The sequence below is a fragment of the Sphaerodactylus townsendi genome, linkage group LG13 (assembly GCF_021028975.2).
Source record: "Sphaerodactylus townsendi isolate TG3544 linkage group LG13, MPM_Stown_v2.3, whole genome shotgun sequence".
NCBI classification, from domain to species: domain Eukaryota; kingdom Metazoa; phylum Chordata; class Lepidosauria; order Squamata; family Sphaerodactylidae; genus Sphaerodactylus; species Sphaerodactylus townsendi.
Genome location: NC_059437.1, coordinates 34,438,513 through 34,459,566, shown reverse-complemented (window position 1 = coordinate 34,459,566; position 21,054 = coordinate 34,438,513). Strand labels below are relative to the sequence as shown.

Here is a 21,054-nt window from a genome sequence, read left to right as displayed (position 1 = left end):
CTCGTAGTTTGCTGAGGAAATTAATTCTCTTGGGCCTTGTTCTGAGATTGCAAATGCCTGAGCAGACCAGGTGCTTGGGAGCAGCAGCAGCAGAAGGCCATTGCTTTCACATCCTGCATGTGAGCTCCCAAAGGCACCTGGTGGGCCACTGCAAGTAGGAGAGTGCTGGACTAGATGGACTCTGGTCTGATCCAGCAGGCTTGTTCTTACATGCCTGCCTTGAGGTTATAGTGGCATAGATCCTCATGTATTTTATTATAAGCTTTACAAGCAGAAAACTTATAAGGACTTAAAGGGGTCACTTCATTTTCCTCTGTATCCTTTTCCCCCACACTATCTTCCCTTTCTCCCTTCCTAACATCGCCCGTTCACCTTGACTTTCTGTACTTCCATCTCTCTTTACGAATCATCAACCAGCCTGTCTTTTATTTGCTCCCCAGTCTTCAGGCTTATTTATTATTTCATTTATATCCCTTCTTTCTTCCCAATGGAGATTCAGAGCAGTTTGCATCATTCTCCTCTCCTCCACTTTATCCTCATAGCAGCCTGTGAGGTAGGTTAGGCTGAGAGCTTGTGTGTGACTGGCAACCACTTAGCAAGCTTCCATGGCCAAATGGGAATTTGAAACTCAATTTCCCAGGTCGATACTCTAACCCCGTGGTGGCGAACCTTTGGCACTCCAGATGTTATGGACTACAATTCCCATCAGCCCCTACCAGCATGGCCAATTGTAGGGGCTGATGGGAATTGTAGTTCATAACATCTGGAGTGCCAAAGGTTCGCCACCACTGCTCTAACCACTGCACCACACTGGATGTTAGCTTTCTGTTCTTCCCTTCTCCAGGCAGCATCTCCCTGGGAAATTTCAGCCTTTTCTGCAAATCGGGGACTTTTCTCAGGTTTGTTGAATGATCTGTCTCGTCTGCCTGTGGCTCAGATCTCTGGATTTAAATATCCACAAACGGGGCCATACTGAGAATTAGATACATTTCTATTTTTAAATATAGTGGTAACACTGGTGTTATTTCAAACTCCGTACAGAGAGGCTGAAGTGATATTTGATCTTCAGACCAAATTTAAATTTTGAATTCAGATGGTAGGAAGTTATTGCTATGGAGTTGGAAGGTGTTTATTTTCTCTCCAGATATTTTAGCAGTTTGTTTTGGCCTCTGTAATTGGCTGCCATTCTTGGCATGGAAAATGGGTAACTCTCAGTGAAAATCAATGCTATATGTTTTTTCAAGATGTATTCTGAGTCAGACTAGGAGAGTTTCTAGCTGTTGTTCATTAGATTTGAAACCTCAAGATCCCATTTTATTGCCTGGTCTGTGTTAATGTTCTTGCAATCATGTATGTTTTCATCTCTGAAAACATACCCAAACATTATGCTTTTTCAGTTAACATTCTCTGATCCCTCAACCATGGTTTGGGGATCAGTGACACACCATGGCTTTGCAGCTTGCTTTTGATCTCCTGTGGATTTTCTCCTTCCTTTCCAGATTTCTGTCATAGTCTTCATCACTCCTCCAGCATGACACAGCAATGTTCTGTAATGTTCTGTATAAAGACACACAAATCATGCTGTCTTGAGTGTTGAGGAAATGTGGCTTTTGACAGTCCTGAGACATGTAAAAATATGTTCTTTTGGACTATGCTGTTTGTGTACCTAGGGTTTAAAATAATGCTTAAGCGAAAAGTATTGTCAACCAGAAGATACCAGACATAGAGCAGTGGTGGCGAACCTATGGCACGGGTGCCAGAGCTGGCACTCAGAGCCCTCTTTGTGGGCACATGAGCTGTCGCCCCAGTTTGGGCACTCAGCAGTGGCATAGCGCCAAGGGGGCGAGGGGTGCGCAACATACTGGGTGTGGCAAGAGTGTTCCGGGGCAGGGGCGGGGGTATTTTGGGACATTCTGGGGCTATTCCAGGGCAGAGCGGGGGTGTGGAAGGGGCACAGGGCGCACACGTGCCCCAGGTGCAGTTTCGCCTCACTCTACCCCTGGCACTCAGTCTCTAAAAGGTTCGCCATCACTGACATAGAGCAACAGCAAGATTCGATGAGGTCACCCAGTTTTATGTTTTCCTTAAAAGGAAGGTATGATAGGAGCCCAGCTTCATATCTTATTCATTGAGATGTCCATCCCTTAGGAGAACCTTTAACTTAGCCAGGTGTGCAGCCATGCCATCTGCTGTTCTGGAAGGCAGATTCAGATAGATTATGTCCTTGTGCTACAGGAGGAGTTGAGAGTGTGGGTCATGTACTTTTTGCTGCCCTTTTTATAAGGAGTCATGGGCAAAGATTGTTCTCCAGCTTGCTCAGTTAAGGCTTGTTAAGAAAAAAATAGCTGATGAAAATACTAATATTTTGAAGCATGTGGCAAATTTCTGTGCCTGTGTGATTAAAACTCATGACAAACTTGGTCACAAGGCATTTTAAAACAAAATGTTATTATGCAAGAAATGTTTTTGGATTTAAATAATCCCACCCTTAAGTTTCAGTGGCTAATTATATTTACTTTTTATTCTATTTTATACACATTATAAATTGTGAAAAATTCTAGTAATTTCTTGGATGGTATTATTTTCATCCCTGTTTTATTATTTGTAAATAAATAAATCATTAGTGTGGTTGCTGTACAGGACTGTGAGGCCAGCCCTTTCTGCCTCCTCTCTGCCATATCGTCTTTGCTTCTCCCTGTCTGCTCTTCCACTTGCCAGAAATCATCATTTTCCATGGTGTTGAAGGCCTAGGATAAATGAGTGGATTTACCCAAAGGACAGACAGAAGACTGAATAGAGAAACTCTGCTCCCTATTGTCTTTTTCATGCCACTGGGATGTAGTGGGCTCAATGGGAAGAGGACACTGCTGCTTCCTAGCAATCCACTAAAACTAAATCTGTTAGTCTCTAAAATGCCAGAAGGCTCCTATAACATACTACCTATCAAGAATTTTATTCTGACGTAATTTAGGAACTGTTTACCCTTCAGGCAAGCAAGTAGTGGTGATAATTGTTGATCCTCAGATTTTTTTCCTTCTATGCGCAGTACTGTTTATACACTTACATAATTTTATAATCTTCTAAAAGATAGTGATGTTTTCTAATTAATATTCCCTAACTTTAATTTTGTCCAGTCAAATTTTACCCTAGCAAATAAATTTTACATTGGGAGGAAAAGTATATGATTGCTTATCTTTAGTTAATTGCATATTTACTTTAAACAATTGCAGAGGCAGTTGGGAAATGATTTAAGCATAGGTGTGTCAACTTGGCCACAGATTAATACACACTGAAGGATAGCACTTGCCTTGCCAAGGGCATTGGCAGAATCCTTGTTTCTTGTAATGATTTGTGTGTTAAACTTTCTCACAAGATCTTAACCTAAGCAAGCAATTGCAGCACACTAGTTTTAGTATTACCGTGTTTCCCCGAAAATAAGACCTTCCCTGAAAATAAGCCCGATCGTGATTTTTCAGGATTTTTGGAGGAGGCTTAAAATACAAGCCCTACTCAAAAAATAACCCCTACCGGTAGTTACAGATCAGGATGGTGTGATCCAGCAGAGTACTTCCTGCCAATGAGGATGCAGCTTTCATCACACGTGACGAGGAAGCAACAGGGCTGCCAAGAGCCTGTTTTAATGAATTGTGAAGGTATCATATTTCCCCTAAAATAGCCCTACCCTGAAAATAAGCCCTAATGCCGTGCTGGCAGGGGCTGATGGGAATTGTAGTCCATAACATCTGGAGTTCCAAAGGTTCACCACCACTGCCCTAATGCATCTTTTGGTGAAAAATTAATATAAGATCCTATCTTATTTTCGGGAAAACATGGTGTGAAAATGGTCTTGGAAATACATAGCCCAAGACTGGGGCAAGGGGGAAACTAGGGATGCTCTTCTAGGACTCAAGAACAGACTGTGAGCTCATTGCCATGATATGGTATATGAATGTCAGAAATAAAATGATGCTTATTGAGCTTGCATGTAAGGGATGGAATTGGGCATTAAAATTAATACTGGGCCCAAGGATGCTGTTACGTAGAAATATCATGTGTTTCATTGTAATGTTTTTCCATTTCTTTTTTTCCAGACTTGTTTGTAAATGCCTGGCAAACAGGTAGCCAAGAATGAAGAAAGCAAACCGGACTGTTGGTTCAGCACCCAAAGTCCCAGGGATAGGTAAAATACAAACAGTAGAAAAAGTTAAGTCAGAAAACGGGTCCACAGTATCTGTAGTAGCGAAACTTTCAAAAACTGGAACAGCAGCAACTTTATTAAAGGTATTTCTCCTCCACCCCCCCCCCCCCCGTAATTAGACTTTAAATTGTGCAGCTGTTGGATAATTTAGAACAAAATATGTATGAGAAGAAGGCATAGCATTTAAATACTGTTAACACATGTTTGTGCTAAAGGGTTTCTCTAGCCATCAGCCAAGAATACAGCCATGACATATGAATAATTTTGTTTTTCATTTTTTATATTTTAAAGACTTAGTGGTTCATGATATTTAAATTTCATTGGAGCTCAGGTAAGATGTCATGTTGCACGTGTGGACATGTAATCGTGGCCTTCATTCTATGCAGGCCTTTCATTATGCGTCAGTGTGTTTGTAAGGCAATCATCCTCCACTGTTAGCTGAAACAATTGTCTCTTGTTTAGAAATGGAAGGAATGGGGCCAAAACCCAGAGCCTGCATTATTACCTAAGCTAAGGCCTGTAAATGAACACTCACAGGGAAGAATATAATCATTATTAGTTGGTTGTTTTTGCATTCTTTGTAATGCTTGGGCTGTTAACATTGTTGGTGCTGTGCTTTCTTCACATTGTGTGAAAAATAGAAACATGCCTACTCTAACAAGAAAATAGCTGAAGAATTTTTTTTCTAGCCCTGGTAAAATATTACCTCCATTTTCTATCTTATCTAGTACAAGTGGCATGTGATAGGTAAACCTTTACCACTCACTGTTTCCATTTCGGTATGGTAGGAAGAGGAAGTTAAGGCCACAGTGCGCCGGCCATGTAGACATTGTCAGCATGATCACATGACCTACAGATTTGTTGGAGCAGTTTGCACATTGATTCAAATATGATATTCAGCAGCCTACTGCAAAAGTGTGATGTGCACGTGAGTTGATGTTGTAAAATTAGTAACCCTTCACATAGGAGCTGACTAGGATGTTTGTAATGCTTATTTAACAGTTTTCAGCCGTCTTGCTAACATAGGAAGGGTAATGATGCATCCCTGGGGCGGTTTGGCCAGCTGCAGGTATACATTTTCTTGTTTTTGTTTTGTACCTGCATCTCAAGCAACATCAGTTACCCATCAGCCAATTTTCATAATCAGGATATTTTCCTGTTAAAAGAGGCAGTTGTGATGGTGCCGTTGGTTTTAATCTATATTGGAAGATGATTCATTTTTTTGCGCTGCATTTTGCAAGCGGTTGAATGGTATTAAGTCTACATAGATGTTCCCTTGCAGGAGGAATGTTTGTAAATGATACTTGTAAGTTGTTGGATTCTCTGTCACGTTTACTGTTTTGAAAGGGCCTCATGCAGTTTAGTGCTTGCATATTTCCACCTTCCAAAAAATGCAGACTTCTTCAGGAGATACCATTTTTAATTAACTTGAATGTCTGTAGATAAACTGATTCTTATTTATATTTCTGTAAGATGTAGATGAACTTTGATGGTTAGTGTAGTGTTTAGTAGGTTCATCTCATATCTCGACTGTAGTACTGATAGTTTGTGACAGGAATGAGGCAGGAAGTCCACCCTCATGTGTCTTACTCAGGTTAAAGTTTTCCTGCTTGAGAACTTTTAAAAAATGTTGTGATATTTCAGTTGGACATTTTAACAAATTGTAGGTTTAAAGGTAAAATGCCAGATTCTGACATCACATAAATTGAAGTTATGTCTAAACGATAGTCAATTTAGTGGTTAGATTGTTTACAAGTGTGAAAACCTGGTTCAGATTTCACTGTGAAGTTCCCTTTGGGCCTCTCACTCTGTTACAGACTGATCCACCTCAAAAGGCAGGGGGGGGGGCTATCTATACCACTCTGAGCACCTTGGAGGAAAAGCAGAGTTAAAATGGAATAAGAATAAATGGTGCACAAAGGGAGGGAATGCATTAGGTTTTTTTGTTTGTGGTTTTTTCATGACATCTGAATGCAGCCAGAGAGGCCTGTGCTGAAAGTTGAGAGGCCAAACCAATAGAAGGCAGTTTTCACTTTCTAGCTCTAGTTCTTACATACATTTTCAGCCAGTTCTGCCTGCTCTGTCATAAGCTCTTGTTTTGTTTTGGGTTGGTGTTTTTTTTGGGGGGGGGGGCGTAAAATGCTGATGTTTGTTGTATTCTGGAGGAATCTGTTTGGCTGGCTGTGGAAGTGGTAATCTGGACTAGAAGCCTTTTTTGCAAGATTCAAAATAAACAGTTCTTTATTTGAGACAGGATTAGGGCTTTTTTTACTTCTCAACTTGGAACATCATAGGAAGAAATGACAAGTTCTACACTGAAGGGATACCTCAGTGGGACTACCCCTAACTACTACTACTACTATCTGTTTCACAAAAGTTGCTTTCTCCCCTTCTGTATTCCTGAGAACTGTTTCCCAGCTCTTGATGTGGGGCGGAGTGTACAGGAGGCAGAGTGTGTATATATAGCAGGAGGAGGTTCTTGAGCTCTTTCAACAGCTCTAGCATTTGAAACGCCCAGCCTGAAGCATGACTAATGTTAATTAAATGTTTTCACTGTAGATTTTTCCAAGTTGAATCATACTAGAGTTTTTACAACTTGACCTATTTGGCTCAGTAATACATAGTTGTTACCTACATTGAGTTTCTATAATTAACTTGCTTAGCATATCTTTCATACTAGGTGTGGTGGCAGCGCAGACAATTGACAATAGAGCTTAACCAGCTTGGATTTGCTGGCACAACTAATCAGTTTTGCTAGAGAAGCCACAATCAGAAATTATCAAAGTTTGTTCAATTTGCTACGTTTTGTCTTTGTAAACTATTCATGGTTTTAGTGGCCGCCATGCATTTATTCCTTAAATGATAAGATGAAAGAAATTTTCAGCTGCCACTAATGCAATTAAAGCCCTGATCTGGGTGGCCCAGGTTAACCCAATCTTGTCAGATCTCGGCAATCAAGCAGGGTTGGTCCTGGTAAGTGCTTGGTTGGGAGGCCTCCAAGGAATTCCAGGGTCCCTATGTAGAGGAAGTCAATGACAAACTACCTCTTAAGTCTCTGTAAGTCAGCTGTGACTTGACTGCAAAAAATGTTGCAGTGAATGATAAGGTAGGCTTCAGTCATAAATTGGGATTACCGCAGAAAAGGTCTTCCTGAAACCCTGCCCTACCTCCCTTCTCTTACGACTGGGATCCTGACCTCTATTTCTCAAGGCAAACATGGGCTAACTGAAGTTAGGTATTCCCTGAAAAATAGTTGATTTTAACCACTTTTACATACCTAGAAAGAGGATGCCAGAGTTTTCAAGCATAAGGCTGACTATGGTCATGTCTCACAAACTCTGGAAAGAGTTGGGCTACTGCATTATGTACCAGTTGGAACACTCACATATTCTTTAGGAGCCGCTCTCTCTGCCCCCAATTCAAATATATTGCAGTGACCATTCTTTGATGTTACAAAGACATGCCAAGTAACTGCTTGGTCCCTACTAGCGATATAAACTTCAAAAATCATTGTTTTAATTCCATATTGGAAAGCTGGGAGAGGCATGATGACAATGTTCATTATATACCAGGAGCATTATTATTGTTTCAGAAAGTTGTATTAAAAAAATTAGAATCAAATTGAGTGAAAATGATGCACCCCTAAGGTGGTTTGGCCAGCTGCAAGTACACAATTAAGTAAAAAGGATGATCATGCTGTAAACAAAAGAAAACAAACAAAACTGTTTAAAAAGAGCCCTTCCCATTAAGGGATTAGAGGGAGGGAAAGAGAAGTTAGTGCCCAGCCCCCAGATGGGTTCTTTAAACTTTAAAGGGTCTCTTTCTGGGTAATTTACCTGGCTTCCAAAATCTGGAGGTCAGTTTCAGCACCCGTTGAAAATAATGGCTGTTTAGAGAAGCTGATTCTCTATTAACTTGCTGCCCCTCTTTTATGCTATTACGTATTGCTGATGTAGTACCAAAAATAGTGGGCATTTTTTGGGGTTGGCAATATTGGATTTCATATGCCAAAAACCTATAGTTAAAATGACTGTCTTTGATTGTATTGATCATACACATGATAAAGGATGACACCGCAGCTATTTGTAGGAATTCTCTAGTAGTGCAATGTTCAGAAGCAACCCAAGTCTATATACTTGATCCTTCAATGGGGCTGTAAGACCATGATATTTCAGGTATTAACCTCTTTGGGATACTGCGTGGCAAATTCAAGTGAAAAGGCTTTTTGGGGAATCACTTGCATAGGGATACATCCAGCAACAAAAACAGTGATACCTCAATCACAAAAAACATTGCTATGTCATTAATTGTTTGGTTTACAGTTGTATTTTGTCAGGTGATAGTAGAGGAACGTGTCACAGAGGCTAACAGAGATCTTTCTGTGTAGGAGTAACATCCTGTCAACTTCATCTTAAAAACAGCATCCTTTTTTCAAAATGCAATTAAAGATACTGTTGAAGCAAATAAATCTTGCCCTCTCTGTTTTTTACTTCTAAAAAGTATTTAATACCATGTATAATTTGTTAATGAACAATTCTTTTTAATCAATAACCATATATGAAATGTCTAAGTTTAATTACTAGTGACTTGGATTTAACATTATCATCTTGTCTAGACAAAGAGCAATGATGATCTTTTAGCTGGGATGGCTGGTGGGATTACTATGAGCAACGGTGTGAAAGGAAAGAAGAGTACTTGCACTTCTACAGCACCTCCCACTGCAGGGACCACTATGAACAACTTGGAGAACAAACCCAAACCTATTACAGGTAAAGGAAAAAATTGTCTCAAAGATTTTCTTCATGCTGATTCAGCAGCAAAGGCATTGCTCATCGTAATGTACATTATACAGTGGAAAATGGTGAAAAGATGTAGGATGAACCTGGCCAACAGTTGAAAGCCTCTCCTCGTTATGAGTTCTCCCATCTGTTCCATTTCCTTAGCCTCTTTGCCGAGATCTTCATACTCAACAGTTACACTTTCCTGAATAACAATCTTTTGCTTCTTTTGAAAATTTGAAGGTTCAGATATTTTATCCTGATTAGGATCACTACTGAAAAGACATTGCTATAGGCATCTGTTATCCTTACCGCCTTTAAGGCATTTAAATTAGAGTTTTCCATACAAAGTGGTGATCTATGTATGATGTTAATCTGATAACATTTAAGATTCATCTAGGTGATCCTTCTCATCATAGGCTGGTGTTCTGCTAGATTGATTTGGAGAAATGTTCACGGGCGTTGCCCTCTTCATTTTATGTTTGGCACTAACAATAGCTGACATGATTGACATCCAGATCGGCAAACTATGATTATGGCTTATCATTCTGATTCTGGTTTGGAGAGCAAGTATTTACTATACTGTGCCAGTGGGGTTATTATGGCCTAACGGTGCTCATGTTTAAAGATGACTGAGAGAGAAACTAAGGTTTGGAGAGAAACTAAGGTTGGTGGAGGCAGCATGTGAACCTGTAGGGAGCCTTCAGTCTTCAAGACCATGATGTGAAGGAATATCTAACCTGAGCAATACCTAGCAGATGGCATATTTTTACTCTTCTGCTTTTCAAAGACATCGTTTGTATAAATGTGCTGTCTAATTGTTTTTGAGATGGAATAATATGCCTTTAGAATCAGAAGAAATATGTTTACTATCAGTAAAGCCTGCTGTGGTAAACAATACAGCGGGCTCTAAACAGCTGTTGTTGGTGGGCGCAGCAACAAGACAATATATAGTTTCCCCTTTTTATTTTAGAGGATGTATCTTCAAATCTTCACAGACTTGATGTTAGAATTCATGTTGATTCTTGTGTCAAATCTGTGAAGCTTGCAAGACACATCCTCTAAAACAAAAAAAAAGAATGATCCTGCATGCTGGATTGAGCACACTCAGTCCAGCACCCGGTATCAGACTCTCCTCCCCCAATCTCCCCCCCCCCTTCCCAAGACCTGCAGGCCTTTGGAAACAGGGTGGGGGGAACAGTCCTATGTGCTGGAATGAATGCACTCAGTCCAGCAGTCAAGATTGGACTCTCAACCCTCACTCTCACAAGTCTTGGGAAGTGAGGTGGGGGGAACAATCCTGGGTACTGGACTGAGCATGCCCAGTCCAGTACCCAGGATCTGCTTTCTCTCCCCCCACCCCCCCCAGTTCCCAAAGCCCAAGATGTGGTGGAAGAGAGCTAGCAACCTGGGTGACCAGTTGCCATACAGGACTCATTTGAAGCCAAGCATCACATACAGCTTGTCTGGAAGTAAGTCCTATGCAGCAGTTGTCTAGGGCCCCTTCCGCACATGCAAAATAATGCGTTTTCAAACCACTTTCACAACTGTTTGCAAGTGGATTTTGCTATTCCGCACAGCTTCAAAGAGCACTGAAAGCAGTTTGAAAGTGCATTATTCTGCATGTGCGGAATGAGCCTTTGAGTGCCAAGATTAAAATATTTGCTCTAACTTCAAAAACACAATTCTTAAATCCAGTTTTAATAAAATGTGTTGTTACCATACTCTTGATAATTCAGTTACAACTATGAAGATTAGACTGTGCAGCACAGTTCTGGAGAACACAATGCTTTGTGCAGAATTTAATAATTACCAGCCAGTTTAATTGTTTTCTAACCTTTTAAAACACAGGTTCAAGTTCTGTAGCCAAACGTAACACTTCATCTGGAAATAAAGAATCTAGCTCTTCTCGGGAAAGAATTCGTGACCGTTCCCGGCTGACTCAAAGTAAAAAACTGCCGCTAACAGGACAGACCAGCAATGATCCAATCCTTGCCAAGCGCTCCCGTAGTCGTACTAATCCAGACTCTGATATTCGAATGACCAAGTCTAAATCAGACAATCAGATCAGTGACAAAGCTGTTTTGGAAGCAAAAGTGAAAGATCTTTTAACATTAGCCAAAACGAAAGATGTAGAAATCTTGCATCTAAGGAATGAGCTCAGAGAGATGCGTTCTCAACTAGGCCTTAATGAAGATCAGTATGAGGGGGATGAAAAATCTGAAGAAAAAGAAACCATTGCTGTCCACCAGCCAACTGATGTAGAATCCACGTTACTGCATTTACAAGAACAAAACTCTGCCATCCGGGAGGAACTCAACCAATTGAAAAATGAGAATCGGATGTTGAAGGATAGGTTAAACGCATTAGGGTTTTCTCTGGAGCAAAGACTGGATAACACTGAAAAACTATTTAGCTACCAGTCCTTGAGCCCAGAAATTGCAGCTGGAAACCACAGTGATGGTGGGGGCACCCTTACTTCTTCAGTGGAAGGTTCTGCTCCTGGTTCAGTAGAAGACCTTTTGAGTCAGGATGAGAACACCTTAATGGACAATCAACATAGCAACTCCATGGATAATTTGGACAGTGAGTGCAGTGAAGTGTATCAGCCACTCACTTCAAGTGACGATGCCTTAGATGCTCCATCATCTTCGGAGTCTGAGGGTGTGCCAAGCATAGAAAGATCAAGAAAGGGGAGCAGTGGCAATGCAAGCGAAGTATCGGTGGCTTGTTTGACAGAACGGATACATCAGATGGAAGAGAACCAGCATAGTACAGCTGAAGAACTTCAAGCAACTCTTCAGGAACTTGCAGACTTGCAGCAAATTACTCAAGAATTGAACAGTGAAAATGAAAGACTTGGAGAAGAAAAGGTTATTCTTATGGAATCCTTGTGCCAGCAGAGTGACAAGTTAGAACACTTCAGTCGACAGATGGAATATTTCCGATCACTTTTAGATGAGCATCATATCTCTTATGTTATCGATGAAGACATGAAAAGTGGGCGGTATATGGAGCTAGAGCAACGTTACATGGACCTTGCAGAGAATGCACGTTTTGAAAGAGAACAGCTCCTTGGAGTCCAACAGCATCTGAGCAACACTCTCAAAATGGCAGAACAAGATAACAAGGAAGCCCAGGAGATGATAGGAGCACTGAAGGAACGGAATCACCATATGGAGCGAATTATTGAGTCAGAACAGAAGAGCAAGAACACTCTAGCAGCCGCTTTGGATGAGTACAAAGCCACAGTAGCTAGTGATCAGATTGAGATGAACAGGCTGAAAGCTCAGTTAGAGCACGAAAAACAGAAGGTAGCCGAACTGTATTCCATACACAATTCTGGTGACAAATCAGATATACAAGACTTACTAGAAAGTGTCAGGCTTGACAAGGAAAAAGCAGAGACATTAGCCAGCAGCCTACAAGAGGAGTTAGCTCATACGCGCAATGATGCCAATCGCTTGCAAGACACCATTGCAAAGGTATTTTTTAAAGAAATAACATTGAACAAGGGGAAATTCTTTTCATATGACCTGCGTTTTGTGGAGGAGGAAGTAGAAGGAAGGGGGAAGGGGGACATCGACCTTTAATTATGTTGATTGTGTAGTTCCTTTTTTGGAGATGGTTTGTGCGGATTGTTTTTAGCTAAAAATTACAACTTTCCCTAATGATAGCATTACAAGTCTACTCTGTAGAATAGGCACATGTATTGGCTTTATCTGGGACCTTTTCATTTAATTATTTTAGCCTCTTTATAGGTCTCCATAAGCCTATTACTGGTGGGGACAAAGTCTTGGCTTCATCTGTGGGGGACTTTATTTATTCTCTGTTTAGGTTGCCATGAGCCTATTGCTAATTGGCATTACTTCTCTTTTGATAACCTGCCAAAAATATTGCCCTTCCTCTCTGTCCTCTCAGTAAAAGCTGGGGTTGTCTGTTGCTCTGATTACTGCAGATTTCTCTTCTCTGGTCTTCATTATCCTACTTTGATTTACTCACTTCTTTCTAGCAATCTGTTGCCAAAACCAGTCACTTTATTCAATCCCTTTGATAATGTGATAGTATTCTTTATATCTCTAACTGTCAGTCTGGTACAAATGCTTCATTCCTTGCCTTCAGAGGTCTTGATGATCTAGCACCCGCACATCCATACATCTGTACCCATGACCATCACTCCACCTCCCTCAACTACCCAAAGATCTCCCACCTTAAACAAAACCACCCCATATACCCGGAATTCCCTCCAAGAATGTCTCGTTAAGCTGCTTCTCATGATGAGATAATGGGATAAATGCTTTACTTTTGTATATATTTTGGAAGTTTTTGTAATATCCTAAAAATGAGATCAGATATGAGGATGATACCATTAAATATAATTATGTAATATTAATATTTTGTTATGGCAAGCTAGATTTTGTTGGAATGTAGAGCAATATTCAGAAGTGATTATCATAGAAGTAAAATAAGTAATTTTTTAAAATTTAGATAGAAGATGAATATAGAGCTTTCCAAGAAGAAGCTAAGAAGCAAATTCAGGATCTGAATATGACTTTAGAAAAGCTTCGGGCAGAGCTGGAAGAAAAAGAAACTGAAAGGAGTGATATGAAGGAAACCATATTTGAATTGGAGGATGAAGTAGAGCAGCATCGAGCTGTAAAACTACATGACAATCTCATTATATCAGACTTGGAGAGTGAGTAGTGAATCTTTCTTATGTAGGACACGTATTTTCTAAGTTACTGTGGGTTCCCATACAAAGAAGCATCAAAATAGTCTCTGACTGGTAGAGAAAATTCTCACACTCTAATGGTAAATATAGATTTATATTATAAATGCTGTTAGAGGTAGAGCTGGGTATCTCCGCATAGTTGTCATATAGTCCTTGTTTTGCAGCCCTAGGCATTGATTTGCGTGGTGCACCATTGACCTTTATATATAGCAAAATGGATAAATGCAGTAGGGCAAATGAAAAGTGGGATGGAACAGGCCAGTTCAGCAAGCACATGGCAACGGTGGTGGCAACTTCGTTTCACATTAATACAAATGATAATGTTAATGCAAAAATACACAAATTTGAATGGATATTTGCTCATCCCATGAAAATGCATCAGTAGGGATTGGTGCCCAGGACCACAATGGGAGGCAAAAACAGCCCTAGAAAATGACCACCCACCCCAAGGAAGAAGAGCAGGCTGCCTGATACACATGGGCTTCTGGCTTTTGGTGGCAGCACCTTACACCTGTCTTGCACGTGGCAAGAGCCACCAGCTTATGGAGGAGGTTGCCTCAGCAGGAGGGGGACTCTCCAGGCCATTGGCTCCCTGGGACTTTTCCTGATGGCCTTAATGGCCAGTCCATCCCGGTTTACATCTGTTCCTATTTCCAGTCTGGGCCCTGCAGATCAGCTACTGTTTTAATTGAAATGGAGATGAATACAATTATTAGTTTGAAATGGGGTCTATAACTCCTGGTGGAAATCAAAGGTTATTTTTAGCAGCTGTGTGACAGTGTCCGATGGGAAAAGAGTGGAGGATGACACCTTGTGGTTGCTGTGAAGAATAACTGCTACATGATGAGAAATTACAATGTACTTAAAATGTGGCACCTTTTAATATCTAGCTAATATTTCAAATTTGAGGGACAGAGCTTGTTCAGGTTATGTCTAGACAGTTAATTGGTATTCTGGGCAAGAGCAAACTAAAATTCAGGGAGCCTCTGTCTTCAGTCTAGCAAAAATGAATTTATCACACCTGTCTGACTCAGCCTCAGCCTACTGTCTGCATAATAAAGATAAATGTACTAATGAATGTGTAGTGTTACTACAAGGATTACAATAAAACAGCATATGCCGTGTGCCTTATATTGAGATAGCCAATGCAGCCAGAGCGCAAGGCTAGGACTGAGGAGACCTAGCCAGGAAAGTCACCTGATGTATCTCACATTATAGTTAAGTTCAGATGGAGCAGTGGCGAAACCATTTATGCCAGCTTGATCTCTTTGGTCAAGTTTTTTTTTTAAATACTGATACACTCAAGTTTGACATAAATGCTCAGTATTATTTCTTGACCTGTGAATTAAAAAGAAGGAAAAGTTATTCAGTGCTAGTTTGTTCCCATAGCCTGGTGTATGGTTCATTTTTTATTCTTTCATTTCTCTTTCTATAAAAGAAAAGAGTTCATAAAAAATGGGGGTTTGGAAGGCAAACCTGGTGTGGCATAGCAGTTAAGAGCAGATGGACTCTAATCTGGAGAACTGGGTTTGATTCTCCACTCTTCCACATGAGTGGCAGAGTCTTATCTGGTGAACCAGATTTATTTCCCCAGTCCTACATTCTTGCTAGGTGACCTTGGGCCAGTCACCATTCTTCGGAACTCTCTCAGCCCCACCTGCCTCACAAGGTGCCTGTTGTGGCCAGGAGAAGGGAAAGGAGTTTGTAAGCCCCTTTGAGTCTCCTTATAGGAGAGAAAGGGGATGGGATATAAATTCAGACTTTTCTTTTTCAGTATTTCATTGTGGCATAAGTCAGCCTAGCTTGAAGAAAGACATTCAGAGAGGTTGCAAAACAGCCTGAAGTCTCCTCCTCCTTTCAGAACCTAGCCAAAGCCAGGGGATGTTCAGAATGGAAGAATCCCAATATGGAAGCCCTAAATTCTGATCACTGCTCCTGCCTCTCCCAAAGGGTCTTGGAGCCAAAAGGTGGAAACATGACAAGCATGTCCAGTGCAAGATCAACCACTGCTACAACTCGAAATCAGCAGTCATCTGAATTGGAAGCAAGACATAGCCCTCCCTCTCCCCCCCCCCCGCCTTTCTATCTGAGTGTGAGACTGTTCCCTCTTTCTTCCCCATCCCCACATGCACTTTCTGTGATTGAGGGAAACATGCCCTATGCTGACATCTGGGCCTGGATTAGGAGAGTGATGGTAAAAGAGCTCTGTGCTTTCTTTCCCACCTTCCTGTAGCTCAGAGGCTTGAGAATCCATCCTCTTCTTTCCCTCCTCATTCCCTCCAAGACTGCACTTGCCCAGCCAACTTCTTCAGCAATAGCTAAAAATGCAGGAAAGCATCAGATAGCTAAAAACAGGGCAGAATGGCTGTCTTTCTCTCCCCCCCCCCACCTTCCAATTGCCCAGGTATCACAACCAACACAAATCTTATCCAACAGGTGACTGGTGTTGCCTGGGCCTCAACTTTTTGTTTCTTCTTTCGGCAAACAAAATCCTCTGTACTCTAGAACTCCAAGACAGGAGAATCATGGTCCCAAGATAGCCAAACTATGTAGCTGTGGCTGATCTTGCACTAGACATGCTTGTCATGTTTCAGCCTTTGGGCTTTCATAGGAAAATGCCAGATGAAAGAGGAACAGTCTTTTTCTCTTTCCAATAAAATATTTGTTACAGCAATTAAAAAGTTATCTTATACTAGGGCTGTCTTAGTTCTCATAGAGAACTGGACTCTGCTCCAGTTGCCTCATTAATTTCTGGGACAGTGGTCTCCAGTGATGGCAAGAACTCCTCCAAGGACATGGAGTATAGAAAAACAGTTCATTATACGTAAGTCCCAAGAGGCAATGATATGTCAGAGTGCATATCTGAGTTGACTCTGTATAACAGCCAGAAAGCCTATAATTTCAAAGAATTTAGAAATCTATAACTGAAATCTTATCAAACAGCCAGATGCCATCTGAACTGTACTATTAAGAAAATCTTAAACTTTGTATATAAGTCTGCTTCTTTCCTTCTTATCATATCCCTCCCTTGTCTTATTCTGCTGAGGAGTTTAATAAAATTGTAGTGTTTTTCTAGCACGATAATCTCTGAAATCACACACAGCAGAGAGAGGTGGGGAATCACCTCAGTTCCTTAAACTGGTTCAGATACACATTTAATGATGTATGGAATAGGACAATTAAATAACCCCCATCCCCCTGAAGGTTACATATAGTAAAGCTGACCATTGAAAAGTTCAGAAGAAGCAAATATCAGAAGAATTAGGGAACATCCTGCTTCTGGTAGGAGAGGTGGGAGATCCCCTGTTAGCATCACAGTTTCTTTATCCAGATTTTCTGAGTTGGATGTAATATTTGTATAGGGCAGGGGTGTCCAACCTTGGCGCCCCAGATGTTCATGGACTACGATTCCCATTAGCCCCTGCCAGCATGTCCATGCCCAGGGCCAGATCATGCACATAATGCTCAAGTCAGTGGTGGTACTTAGCCCTATGGAAACTGGTTTTGTGGTACTATGTCCTATTCAAATAGTATACATATGCTCAACGTCCAGTAGAGCAATCCCATTGTAAGGATGGAAAGGCACAATCTCCCCTCTCCACCATGCTTTAGGAGAAAGTTGAAGAAACTTGGAACCAACTTAAAAAAAAATCTCACTAGATGGCAGAGTTGGGTTTTAGAAATGGACATTTGTATTCTAGGAAGCCTAAACTGCTGAACTATCACAATGGCAATCTTAAACACATCCCCTCCACCATCTGTCAAGCAGACCTTAAATAAGTGTATTTTGTCTTCATGATTAGATTTTGGTCTTTTAAATTTACAATATACTTGATTAAATATTGAGTTTGTGTCATATGTAGCATTATTAACCATACAGATTATTAATTACACTTTTGTACACAGTTTTTATATGTGCAATAAAGTTATATGTACATACTGGTAGTAATAATGCTTAGGCTTGTATTATTCATTATGCTGTCATATTTAACTTTGTTCAGCTCCAACCACATAGTGAGGCAGCTTTTTAAAAAAGAATTAAGGAACAGCAAAATTGAGGTTGTTCCTGGTGTATTTTGCAATTCTGAAAGAAAGTAAGAACCAACTCTCTCTAAAAAGATATATTCAAGAGTTAGATTACAGAAATTATAGATTACAAAATCATTAAAATAGCCTGCAATTAATGCTGATCAAACACAGCTTTTGTCTGAAAGAAGTGCTGCCAGCATGGTCAGAATGTGTTTCACAAACCATTGATGACATATTCTAACCCTGAATTAAACAGCATAATTTATAATGACTTGCATTTCCAAAAATGCAAAGGTTGCATCTTTTGCTTTGAGAAGTCATTTACACCTAATACTCAAGGAAGGGTAGCATTTCTGAGAAATTTGGCCTGTATAAGTAAGCATTGGAAGGGAGAATGCTCTGGAAATTCTCTCTAGGATCCTCTGTTCTCATGGGCTTGAACAACTCTTTTCCTCATTTTTCCGTGCATTTAGCTGACACATGTTTGCTCTCATCATTCTGTCCCTAGTGGAACATGTTTGGTTCTCATGCCATTTTTAAAGATTTTCTTTTTTTCCCCTCTTAGTTCATTTACTAAGTCATATTTCTTTGCATATTTAGCAAGTTTTTAAAGTATTTTCATACCCTAGGGTATTCTGTTTTTACTACTTTTCATTATCTAATGGAGATCAACATACTCACCAATAGGTATAAGTATCAAGGTATCTATACAGGATTGGGAGGGGGACTGATTTCTTTCAGGATTCCTTATGTTCTTGGAGGCTTTCACAAGTATCCCCTGCCCCCCCCCCTTTTTTTTTTAACTGACACTTAGCTGTTCTGGACTTTGATTTTCTTTTGAACCATGCTTTGCACTCTTTAGACCACACTATTCTGCATACTTAGGGAATTCGCAGAGTCTGCAGAGACCCCCTGTTCTGTCTGTGATTGGCTTGTTGGCCTGATTCTTTAGGCTTTTGTCATCCATGTAGAGGCGCTAGCCAATTTAACTTTTAATAGGGTGATTCTGTTTTGTTGGTTACTCTGTTGCTTAACCAGCATCCATTTATTTTGTAGCATAGTAGTAGAGTGAGGCTCATTTTGGTGGCCTGCTGGCTTATGTTTAAAAATGTTGGAAGCAGAGTTAAAATACTTGTTGGAAGCAGAGTTAAAACTGTTGGAAGCAGAGTTAAAATACTTGATTTTTGTTGCATTTATCATTGAAAGAGCGTTACTAGTGTATTGGGGGTGGAGTCAGGAGAGATAATTGGAAAATTCTTTAGGGACATCTCCCATTTGAATGTTTTCTTTGAAATTGCCCCCTCACATATATAAAGTTCATGCTTGATATTTTTATATAACTGTTTATCTGTTGGCTGTTGTGATAGAGGAGAAACTGAATGCAATCCTCCTGTTGAATGCAGTCAGTATTTACGTTAGGCTTTAACAAATTGCCCTTGAAGAACTAATGCTGCCTTTTTAGCACTTCTGTTAGCACTTCTATTCCAGTTATTATTTCTATATTTAAATGTCTATGGAGACATATACAAATGGCTTTGTTTTGTTTTTCCAGATACTGTAAAAAAGCTTCAAGATCAAAAGCATGACATGGAAAGAGAGATCAAAACTCTGCACAGGCGACTCAGGGTGGGTAACACAGTTTCATGTGCTTTGTTGGGTGGAGCTATAATAATACGTAGTATAAATGAGTACCTGAGCAGCCCCGTGTGGCTGCCTGACATGGCGCTTTGTAGACATTGTTTCCCAATTTGGCATGTGCATCATGCTCCAAGGAATTAAGTGATGTTATTGCCCTGTAGGACTTGTGGCTGGCAGGTGGTTCCCATCCTGAAACTGCCAATGGATGATAAATAACTGACAAGTGTTTTTGAGCCACAATCCTCATTCCAGAGATGGAAGTAAAGGGTCCATCATCTCCAGCAGCACCTCACTCCAGCAGCCTCTGTACTCTCATCCCAGCTGCAGGGAAGAGCATATGCTGGCCAGAGAGAAAAGAGATTACAACCACCACCATTGTCTTGATATCCACTCAAGAAAAGAGCAAGTTGGCCATAGTGGGTGGGGTGCCTTCATAATCTCACTGTATCATCTGAGATGCTGTGCCTCCTTCTGAGGAGAAAGCCAGCAGGCAAAAAGAGAAGCCCTCCTTTAACTCCGGACAGATGGGTGCTGTGGTGGTGGGGTAATGATATCTTACATTATTGTGCTATGTTTGGGGTGGTATAAAAGGGATATAGTAAATATGGCTGTCTTGGTAATTGTTAAGGTGACATTCTGTACCAGTAGTATAATCATGGGGTGAGGTATGTAAGTACTTTTGGAAATAAACCCTGTTTCCCCGAAAATAAGACATCCCCTGAAAATAAGTCGTAGTAGAGGTTTTGCTGAAGTGCTAAATATAAAGCATCCCCCAAAAGTTAGACGTAGCAAAGTTTCTGTTTGGAAGCATGCCTGTCAACCAGAGCATGCAGCTGTGAAGCAGAAAAATAAGACATTCCTTGAAAATAAGACATAGCACATCTTTGGGAGCAAAAATTAATATAAGACACTGTCTTCTTTTCGGAGAAACGGAAATATCTCGTTGCTGCTAATTTTTTTAATTTATGTTTACATTCTCTTTTTTCAGGAGGAGTCTGCAGAATGGCGGCAGTTCCAAGCTGATCTACAGACTGCTGTGGTCATAGCAAATGATATAAAATCTGAGGCTCAGGAAGAAATTGGGGACTTAAAGCGCAGGCTCCATGAAGCTCAGGAGAAGAATGAGAAGCTAACAAAAGAGTTGGAAGAAATAAAATCACGCAAGTATGTTAATGAAGTTTATCTTATCACCGATAATATTTCTGATTTCTGAAGTTTCAAAAGTAAAGAAAACACAAGTTGTCATGCACCAATATAATATAAAATAAAAAACAACAGAGTTCTGCCCTCATATTCTGCCCTTGTAGAAGAAGATTTGGAACAAGAGACACACCTGTGAACATTTGAATAGTCACCTTGAACCAGGGAGAAAGGCAGGATATAAATGTTTTGATAAATTGATAAATAATTTAAAAATCATGCACACATCCTAGTGCATGCACATTCACACTCATTCCAAAGGAATTTTAAAGCAGGCTGGACAGGATCCAGTATAGTTTCACAGTGCAGCTCAGCTGAGTTGGATATAGGTTCCTCTTTAAAACTGCTTTCTCTCTAACAGCTTTAGGGATGCTTGGTGGGAGGAGACATGCTAAGTAGCTGCATTAGGCTGGTTTTTTTGGAGTAGATGAAGAAATGCTGCAGCACGTCTCATCAGTTTTGGGTTTACTCACTGCAGA

The 21,054-nt window shown here is 40.5% G+C and overlaps 1 protein-coding gene across 1 annotated transcript in view; it reads left to right on the top strand.

The window, feature by feature from the left end:
- Positions 1–21,054, top strand: part of SPECC1L (sperm antigen with calponin homology and coiled-coil domains 1 like) — a 48,184-nt gene that overhangs the window by 3,925 nt on the left and 23,205 nt on the right. Inside the window, exons 2-7 of the mRNA XM_048514148.1 lie at positions 4,092–4,281; positions 8,814–8,967; positions 10,828–12,461; positions 13,465–13,672; positions 19,290–19,363; positions 20,364–20,539. Of these exons, the coding sequence (XP_048370105.1) occupies positions 4,129–4,281; positions 8,814–8,967; positions 10,828–12,461; positions 13,465–13,672; positions 19,290–19,363; positions 20,364–20,539 (2,399 nt within the window). The 5' untranslated portion in view covers positions 4,092–4,128. The remainder of the gene's footprint in view (positions 1–4,091; positions 4,282–8,813; positions 8,968–10,827; positions 12,462–13,464; positions 13,673–19,289; positions 19,364–20,363; positions 20,540–21,054) is intronic.